This window comes from Leptopilina heterotoma, unplaced genomic scaffold (genome assembly GCF_015476425.1).
Source record: "Leptopilina heterotoma isolate Lh14 unplaced genomic scaffold, ASM1547642v1 Lhet_61, whole genome shotgun sequence".
NCBI classification, from domain to species: domain Eukaryota; kingdom Metazoa; phylum Arthropoda; class Insecta; order Hymenoptera; family Figitidae; genus Leptopilina; species Leptopilina heterotoma.
In genome coordinates this window covers 434,232-444,741 of record NW_025111142.1, presented here as the reverse complement: position 1 = coordinate 444,741, position 10,510 = coordinate 434,232, and the positions used below count along the sequence as shown (strand labels likewise).

At 27.7% G+C, this 10,510-nt stretch overlaps 1 protein-coding gene across 1 annotated transcript; it reads right to left on the bottom strand.

Annotated features, from left to right (window-relative positions):
* Positions 1 to 2,430: 2,430 nt before the first annotated feature.
* Positions 2,431 to 10,081, bottom strand: LOC122509605 (zinc finger and BTB domain-containing protein 24-like). Its single transcript, XM_043623789.1, has 4 exons — positions 9,627 to 10,081; positions 4,420 to 4,776; positions 3,570 to 4,140; positions 2,431 to 3,241 (listed from the first exon to the last, which is right to left on the bottom strand). Exons 2-4 carry the CDS (start codon positions 4,765 to 4,767, stop codon positions 2,709 to 2,711), a joined length of 1,452 nt encoding a protein of 483 aa, XP_043479724.1. The 5' UTR covers positions 4,768 to 4,776; positions 9,627 to 10,081; the 3' UTR covers positions 2,431 to 2,708.
* Positions 10,082 to 10,510: the final 429 nt, after the last annotated feature.

The window sequence follows — 10,510 nt, the reverse complement described above, 5'->3', positions numbered from 1 at the left end:
TTTTTTAATACTAATAGTGTAGAAAATTCTTCATTGAATTGAAATTAAAGAAACTTTTATTCAAAAAATAAAAAAAATTTTAATTTATCGGTTTTTTTCTATTTTTTGTTCCATTTTTCAAATTTATTATTATTTTTTTTTATTATGATTTTTGTTGTTGTTATTATTTTTATTATGATTTTTATTGTTACTATTGTTATTATCATTAAAAAATGGAATTATTCCCACAAGAGGATAATAATTGTCTATATTCATTGGATTCAGTGTATCTCAGTCTTCCAAGTTTCTGAACAGATTCGTTCATTGTACTTTTTTTATTTGAGGTAGATTATTTTCGTAAAATACTATTTCTAGATATGTTGAGCATTATTATTGCAGTTTTGAATATTATGAATTAAACTTTCGGTAACGATTCCCCTGTGAGTGTTTAACATTTTTTTTAAATTCTTAAACAATTTGGCGCTTATTATTACACTAAAATTAAAATATTAATAAAAATAATAATAATAACAATACCAATAATTACAATTATAATTATTTCATCATTATTAATATTATCCTTATTTTTATTACTATTACTACTATTATTATTATTATTATTATTATTATAAATTATTAAAAAAAAATTGCTATTATTTTATTATAAAATTATTAATAATTATTATAGTTAATAATAATAATAATAATAATAATAATAATAAAAAGTAAATTTAACAATTATGTCAATATTATTACTAATAATACTATTATTAATACTAAATATTAATAATAATAAAACCGTAATAACAAATAGTTAGTAATTCTTATTTAATTGCTTAAATTTTAGATTCTTTTTTCTCTAAATTTCTTTTTCTTTAAATAACAATAAAACGACGGCGACGTTACCATCTCACAGGAAAATGTGAATCATAATAGCTACACCATTTTTTTTTTTCCTCTTAGAAAGTAAAATAAAATTTCTCTAAAATAATAATTACTCTAAGGAGAGCAAATAAAATGTTGTTTGTTTGTAATTTTTTTTTTCTGAATTCAAGAAACAACATTTTCTTTTTAAGTCTGAAGACCCACCACCTTTATGTCGTGAGAGAAAAAAAAATGATGGATTTTTTCTTTTTCTTTCTGTAAAAAATGCTCACGGTTCAATTAATGAAAATTATTATTTGAGCAGTCTCTGAAATTCAGACGCTCTCTCAGTCTTGTTCGACTTGTTTTTTTTTTCGTACTGCAACTTTCCCATATTTAAACAAATTTTTTTTTACCTGTTTTGTGAAACGATTGCAAAGGCAGTGTGAGTCGGTGATTTTTCTTTTTTTCGAGCTTTTGTTGTTTTATTGTTGATTTATTTTGTTGTTTTTACTGTTGATTTACGTTTTGTTTTTATTGTTGAATTTTTTATCGTTTCTATTATATTTCTTCACTTTTCTATTGTTATACTTTTTAACATTTCTATTCTTGTTGTTTTAATTTTCCTATTGTTGATATATTTTTTTAACTAGATATAGTATTGTCGATATATTTTAAAAACTTTTTTACTGTTGTTTTATTTAAAAAAAAAAATCCTTTTTTATTGCTTTTTGCTGTTGCTGCCTTTATTAAAGCGTCACTAACGAATTTTGTTTGTGAAACACTGGATATATATTTTTCTCGAATTTTATTTTTAAGATTTCATATCTTAAAACATATTTTGTTTCTCGTCAAATGGATCGATGTTATTTTTGAGCAAATATAACTTTGTTATATTTCGAATTTTTTCTTTTTCTCAACTTTCTTCAAGTTTAATTCCGTTTTTTTTCATTTTCATCAAAGAATTTTTTTTTCATCAAGAAGTGTTTCATTTTTTTTCATCTTCCTCTGCTACATCTTCTTCTTTTTCTTTTTTTTAGTATTTACTCTTCTTCGAATTAAATTCATTTAATTTTTTTTTCATTTCATTTGTCCTGGAAATTTTATTCTTTCTCCTCAGGTTTTTTTTCTCCTTTTATTTCTTTTCTTCATTTATTCACTTTTACTTCTTTTTAGTCTCTGTTTCGCTTTTACATTTTTAGTATTTTTTGTACTTTCTTCATCTCTTTCTTCATAGATTATTTATTATTTTTTAGCATCTTTTTTCTTATTTCTAATAGCCTCTTTATGCTTTCTTCTTCTTCTTTGACTCTTTCTCCTTTTTTATCTTCTTTGACTCTTTCTTCTTTTTCTCCTTTTTTATCTTCTTTGACTCTTTCTTCTTTTTCTTCTTTTTTATCTTCTTTGACTCTTTCTTCTTCTTCTCCCTTTTTTATATTCTCCTTTCTTTTTTATACCCTCTTCGTCTTACTTTTCTTCACCTCGTCCTCTTTCTTCACCTTCCTCGTCGCATTTTCTCGATAGTTTCGATTTATTCCACATCTTAAAAATATTTTTATTTCCTTAAATTTTCCGTTTCCTTCGTTCTCTTCGTGCTAAAATGCTTTATTCTTTATTGCCACTTTTAAAAAATTTAAAAAAAAAAATTAAAAAAAAAAACAGAAAGACGGAAAGTTTCTGAGGTAGTTCGTTGGAATATTTTCTTATTTTCGAGCTTAAAAGTTACAAATATTACGAATTTGGACACGATATGAAATGATTTTTTTTCTTTTGTGTAATTCGCACAAAAATATTTATATACAATTCAAACGCGTAGTGATTTGTAACTTTTTATATATTCCAAAAAATTAAGAATGTAAGGAATGTTAAGTCTTTGGATTTAACGTGATGACACTTGTCTCGTGTTTAATTGAAAGATCTTCGGCTGTATTTTCATAATTTGAATCGGAAGTTGAGGGTCGTATTTGAAGATCAGGTCGTTGATAGGTCAACAATTCAATTGCGTCACGTTCGGCGGGTGGTTCAATTGGTTCACTTGGTTCAATTGTTTCAGACTTGTAATTCTCTATTGTTTCGTGTTTCAAATTTTCTATGGGGATTGTCGTCATTTCGTCGTAGTCATTTTCCTGGAATCGTCTGTAAATGCGATTATTAATATTTCGACCGATGCCAATTGGAAATGCGGCGCTTCTGTTGCAATTTCGTCGTATGTCCTTGGTGTCGATGCCCAATTTTTTAGCCTTGTCGTATAGAGTGCGAGACGGTACATTGAATTCCTTGGAGGCTGCAATTGGCGAGAGACCCATTCGCATTGCCTGTAGAGCTGCTTCTAATTCTTCGGGTGTGTATTTTTTGTATTTTCGCCATTCCTTTGCTCCTGCAGCAGGATTCGCTGGATCTAGAAAAAAAAATGATTTATTTATAGGCTCATTTTATTCTTATTATATTTTAAAATAATGAGTGAAGAAAGGTATACTAAAGAAGCAACAAATTTGAGGTTATGTTTATAATTTTCAGAATGAAAAAAATACTCACTATTACGATTCTACGAATTAAGGGTGCAGTCACACGACTTAATCGAAAAAACTATTCTAAGGCTGAATTTACACTGTTAGATTGCAAGAGAGTAAACATAGCAAACATATATTTCCATCTCTCTCACACTCAATAGTACCAAAGTCTTTAAGCTTCGTTCACAATGGGAAATAAAATAAAAATCAACTTACCTTGCTTGACATTCTTCTTCTGACTCTTCGTATTGCTTTGATCCTGTTTCTGTTTATAATAATCTTCGGAAATACTATAATCGGACAAGTAGTAATCGTAATTATCTTTCGGACGCTCGTGCACTGAATTACTACTCTGTGGACATGGAGGTTGTTGTTCGTAACTATTCGATGGACGCGAATGATTATCGTTACTACGTTTTCGTGAATTTTTCTCCGCAACATTTTTTATTAATGGCGTCTCCTCATAGACTGGCTCCTGTTTTACCCTCTTTATGGGTGTCTCCATATTCGTATCAGACAAATAATGCTGTGAAATTTGTTCCTGCTCCATTTGTTGTTGCCAATTGGGTTGTTGTTGTTTTTGTTGTTCTTGATGTTGTTGTTGTTGTTGTTTTTGTGATTTTGGACGATCTTCAACATGCGGTTTCTCCTCACATTTATGAGAACAACATGGAGTTCGTTGATCTGAAGTTTCCGCATTGCTGTCAGCTTCACATGTCGTGATATTAACTTGCGGCTCGAATTTCGAATCGTACTTGTCGTTGTACTCGGGAATTAGACCCTTTATCTTTAAGGGAGAGAAAAAATAGAATATTAGTCTTTTTTGAAAAACAAAATTTAAGGTTCTTCTACAATGAGTGCAAAGATACTTATTGTAGAAAAAAAAACCCTTAGAACATTAAGGTTCTTCCACACTAAATGCAAAAGTAACCTTAATTTTCTAAAGGTTATTCTACAATAAGTACCTTTGCACCCTTAGAACATTAAGGTTCTTCTACACTAAATGCAAAAGTAACCTTAATTTTCTAAAGGTTTTTCTACAATAAGAATTTGCAAAAAAAATCACCTTTAAGAAATTGGCTGTTTTTAAAATGCCCTGAAGTTCCTCTTGAGTGACATTAATTTCGCCTTTGTAGATAAATTCTAAAATTGGTTTAACATCGGCATATTTGATGTCAGTGAGAACAACGTTCGCATGACCCTTTGTTTTCATGCTCGAGAAAATATCCTCGAAAAATGTTGAGCAAGCGGCTAAAATAATTTTATGACATTTAACCACCATTTGTCCTGAATCTAACCACAATGTAACATCGGTGTATTCCTCTTTCTTCAGTAATTGCTCAAAAACATTGAGCATATTTGGCAGATAATCACCCCATCGAAGATTATAAAGTGGTGACATTGTTGAATTCATTTTAATAACCTGTAAACAACAAAATTAAATAATTAATTAAAAAAACAAAAAATAAAAAAAAAATTTTTTATTTTTTTTTTAATTTAAAAAAAAATTAAAAAACAAAGTCAAATTACAATTAGAAAATTTATCTTAGAAGCTATTTAGGAATATTTTCAAAATTCGGACAATAAATAAATATTAAAATAATTTTTAAAATGTCATAGGAAAATTTCACGTGGAACTGCCCATTTTCCACTATTTGCAAAAAAAAGTCATGTTTCCGGTGAGAACGCACCTTTAAGGGTATGTTAACGAATTTAGCAAAAAAAGAGGGGGGGGGGCAATAAAGACCAAAAGGAGGGAGCGAGCTATATTTTTTTATAATAATATATAAATGATAGGGGTAAATAATATACCATTGTGAACGCACCCTAATTTTGAAAATAAAAAAAATAATTTTTCTAATAAAATTATGTCATTAAAAAAAAAAATTATTACTAAGTAAATGAAAAGTAGGTTGAAAATAGCGTGATGTAATTTATTAACGTCATCCAATTATATTCTTTTTTTTGATGGCACATTGATATAAAAACATTTTATGATAATTTAACCATTTTTTGGTTTCAATTTGTGTGTGTATAACTCACACACACATACACACGTGTAGAATTTGCTTGGAACTGGTGACAAGGTCAACAAAAATAAAACCTAAAAGAAGTGTGTGAAGCAGCAAAATAGGGAAGCGAAAGTGAATGGAAACGAAAAAGGATTGGATAGAGGAGGACAGAAAATCTTGTTCTTCTTCTCGTTTATTCTTTCTTATATAGTTTCCGCATTCACTTCTTCTCTCCACTAATTCTTCCAATGACATAATATCAAAAAAAGAATTTTTTTTTCTCACCTCTTAATCAGCAATCGAAATTGAATTTTTTTTTTTGTTCACAATCAAAATTATTTTATACGCACGCAAATTATTAACTAATCAGGGGAAAATCTTTTTTCACTTATCAAAATCTTGAGTTGATTCTATTTTCGTTGAACTTGACCTTGACACCTACAGCTCGGTCTATTAATGTTTCTAATATAGTAAAGAATTTTGTGGAGTTGTACTGGGTGAGATATTTATAACGGAATATCGAACAATTTTTAGTATTTGGAATATTTTTTTTTCTATTAATATTTTAATTCAATATTTACATTTATGTGATTATAATTATTACTGATTATTACTAGAAAGAGTGCATTTAAAAATACATAAGTGGTATTTTTTAATCTCTCATTTATTCACGTGTAGTTTCGCAAAATGTGAATTCACCCTTAAGGTTTAAGGGTCTTTTTACAATAATTCGCGAATATTAACTATGAGATAGAAAAGGAAAGAAATACATATCTGTCCTTTTCTATCTCATGCTTTTCGTTCGCGTTTCCAAAGCAAATTTGCAAAACGAGTTTGTAAACGCAACTAAACGTTTTAAACACGTGCGTGAATTGAGAGAAGAGGAAAGAGGACAAAATATCAACTTTTGTCCTTTTCTATCTTATGCTTCGTTCACTAACTTGTTTACTCCTTTTGCGAATTTATTTTGGAATAAATTTAAGAAACTCGTTTACGAAATAGAAACGTGTAAAACGACTATGCCTATGACGAGAAAAGGACACAAATTCATATGTTTGTTCTTCTCCATCTCATTCTTTGCGTTTCAATGAAGAAAAACAATGTTTTATCCTAATTTTTACTAAAGTTTCTTTTTCTTCTTTTTTTGTGGAAAATGTACACGTGTCGCAGTGCAAAAGTAAGTTTACTAAGTTAATATTTTATTTCTATGTTCGCATGACGTCATATAAAATTTAGTACAGTTTTCCCCTTGTCGCAAATTATCACACAAATAGTTAATAGACCTTCTACATTATTGCCTTCATTGACGTGTGCGTGGGTGTATGTGTGTTTTCTTGTAAATTTACTACCCCTATAAATTAATACCAAAATATCGAATTGAATAATTAAATTTAACTTCAGTTAATTTTTATACGCAAAAATAATAATTTAATAAAAAAAGCTAAATATTTGTTAAAAAAAAAAACTTAACCTATTCTGTCCGAAAAGTTTTTTTTTTCCTTTACGTTTTTTACTTAAAATTTGTCGCCATTTTTATAGTTGCAATAAATGTTGAAGTTAAAAATTATTTAACAATTATTTAACATAATTATTTAGCAATGTTATAAACAATTTTATAAACAAATTAAGAATTGATAACAAGTGAAAGTAGAAAAAATAGTTTCTTCTTCCATCGAGACTTATATATATCTGTTATTTTAATAAATTTTTGAAATAAAAATTATTGATCAAAATTATTAAAAATTTTATAAACAAGTTATAAACAAATGTTATAAACAAATTACATATTAACCACAATTGAAGGCGAAAAAAATCGTTTTTTTCTTAGAGTATTTTTTTTCTTTATAGGTTTAATGAATCTTGAAATTTAAATTTACCATTTAATGAGGTAAACTTCTTTTCAATAATGTTATAAACAATTCTTGTAAAAAAATTATATATTAGCAACAATTGAGGGTAAAAACGTAATTTTTTCTAACTATAGAATTAATGAATTTTCAAACTTGAATTTACCTTTTTATATTTACCATTTGTTTATTAGTAAAGTTATAAACAATTCTTATAAACAAATAAGACATTAGCAACAAATTAAAGGTGAAAAAAAATTATTTTTTTTCTATATTGGTTAATTTATTTTTATGCTTAAAATTTCTTGCACTAATTTAGTAATAAAGCAGAAAAAATAGTCAAATTTGACTAATTTGGGTTTTTTAAAAAATTTTAGTTATTTTAATGTAACAAAAAATTGTCTTTCTTGACTTATTACCACTTATTACTAAAATAAAGTTTTTAGCAATTTAGTAATTAGTAGTTACAAAAAATTAGAAAATAAGCAGAAAGAAATGGCTAAATTTAATTTTTTATCATATTTTTACATTAACAATTTTTTACAACAATTTTAAATTTATTTATTACAGTTGTCAAGGTTTTCAATTTAACCATTTTTAACAAATTTCGATTATAATAATTTTAATAATAATTATTTTTAATTATTAATTAATTATTAATTATCATTAATAATATTTATAATAAAAATAATAATAATATTAATACAATTTTGAATAATGAGACCTCGTGAATAGCACTTGTTATAAATTTTATTAAGTATTAAAAAATAAATATTTGTGAAAAATTTACAATTATCTAAAATTATGAATATTTTTTTTCATGCTCCAATACAATAGGAAAATATTCTCGAAAAAGGACTCTAATTTCCAATATGGCGTTGCAAAAAAGGGGCCACGTCAGTGGTGCATAAGCATTGCAGACGAACGCATATAATGCGTGTTGGAAAACTAAAATGCCATTGGTTCTACATTGTGCGCGTTCTACCAACATTGTATAGTTTGTATACGTCCAATGTTTATGCACCAGGCGCGGTCGCCATCTTTGATGACATCATAACCTGGAATATCTAATCAATGTGAGCCCGCAATTTATTTCCACTCAAGTTTACTCAAATATTTTCTCCGAAATTTAGAAAGAATTAAAAATGTAAATAATTTTCACTATATATTTCAATTATGTTATCATATCTCTATATGCGTTAATTTTAAAAATAAATTTTATATTCTTAAGAAATGGAAACTTTTATACGAAAATTAAAAAATTTTATTGTATTATTGTATTTGCGAAATTATAATATTTTTTTTAGGAATTACCCCCACCCCCCCCCCCCTTATTTTTTAGAAGTACGCGACTAAGAGAATTTTTCCACAAACAAATTTTTGTATGGCAAATATGGCAAACTTACGCCACTGCTACGCAATATACAAGAAGAGGGAGATTGTTTTTCAAAACCGAGGTGTGACCTTGTTTTTAAGTACATCAACGAAAAATGGAGAAAAATTTTAGATATGAATATTATATATGTAATTTTATCAAGAAAGACAATAATAGTTTTTTTTTTTTTGGGTAATTAAGTTTGAAATGATTTTATTTGTTTCTCTATTTTCTTTGTTTGAATTTGATCACGCGAGCATAATAAAAAAGTCATAATTGCATTCGAGTGAGGAGAGAGAATAGTTTCGCTGTCTCTCTCTCTCTCTCTCTCTCTTTTACTTTCAACGTTTAATGGTTAATTTTCATTTTTAATTCTCGCGACCAATCCACGTGCCGGCGTTTTGAGAAGCGTTCCTCGATTCAGAAAGCATGCAAATATTTCTCAGAAACCTTCCCCTTTTTTTTTTCCTAAAAAATATTCTCTTAAAAAAGAACAAAATTCGGATAATTCGGAAAAATTGCAAAATTTTGTTTTCGAAAAAAAAAATCGAAAAAATATTTTCTTTTCGAAAATAATTTTCATATTTTTGCGAATACTGTACCCCCCCCCACCCCTCTCTAAATTTTGGTATTTATTATGAAGAGTCGCAAAAAGCATTTCCCTTGAGTTGCGTCACTTGGGCAACGTATAAAAAACGAACTATAAGCTTCGTGTTTACTTCGTGATCATTGGGCAAAGTATAGGCAAAGGATCCCTCCTATTATTCACATTTTTTCACCACATGCGCATTTTCACGCCATATCCAAGCATCAATTTATCACGTACGAAAATACGCATTAAATTTTTCTCTATTATTGAAAAAAAAATATTTCTACTGTAAAAATTCAAAAAAAAATAAAATAAAAATTATTCTCTTTACGCGCAGGTTGTTTATTACATATATGTATATATAGTAAACCGCAGTCTCTCTCTCAATGAAGAAAGAAGAAAAAAAATTCAATTTTCCCCATAAAAATCAAAAAAAAATCAAAAACTTACTTAATTTTGCAAAAAGGAAAAAAGAAAAATTATTCGAAGTAATCCAGAAAATATCTCAAGGTCCAAATAGCATCCGGACAGCTGGCGATGGTAAAATAACAGTAAACAGGAAATAGAAAATATTCGTAAAAATGCAAAAATGAAATTTTGAAAATAACCGCTTCCACTGTTTTTCACTTGTTAATAATAATAAAAAAAAACAAATAATTCACTTTTTCGATGAAAATTTGTCCAATTCGCAAAAAAAAATAATAATAATAATACGAATTTTCCCTCGGAGGAAAAGCGAAAAGCTGACACTAATTTTAGGGCCTGGAGAGCAACTGGCGCATGGAATCTCAGGAAAATGTAGATAGTGGATAGTTGGAAATTAAAGTCTAGTCGTTGAGGAGGGGAAACCCCTCCCTTTTGCCAAGAGTGTTCAAACTGCCGAACTTGATGCGATGGATAACGCAGGGGTGGTATAACCATGACTAGTTTTTCTGCTTCTATGCATTGGCGTCGAAACACAGGGTTTTTCAATTTTCACAAACATTCACCCTCGCGTCATTTTTATTTTTCTTTTCTGCGCGGCCAAATTCTAGATACAAAACATTTTCTTTCATGGTAAATAAAAATACAACGAAACATTTTTTTTCTTGCTAAAAAAAAATAAATAGCATGTTAAAAATGTATTTTATCAGAGAGAGAAAAGTGAGTAAAAAAAAGATACTTTTTCGATTAGTAAAAAAATGTTTTGTTTTGTAAACAAACATTAAATATTGTAACTTTCTTGTTCTAATAATAATATTTATAGTATAGAATATTCAATGAAGTGGTCAATATTTCCGACAATATAATGAAACGTGTTTACGTGTGCGACTGAATTTTTAAAAATATTTGGC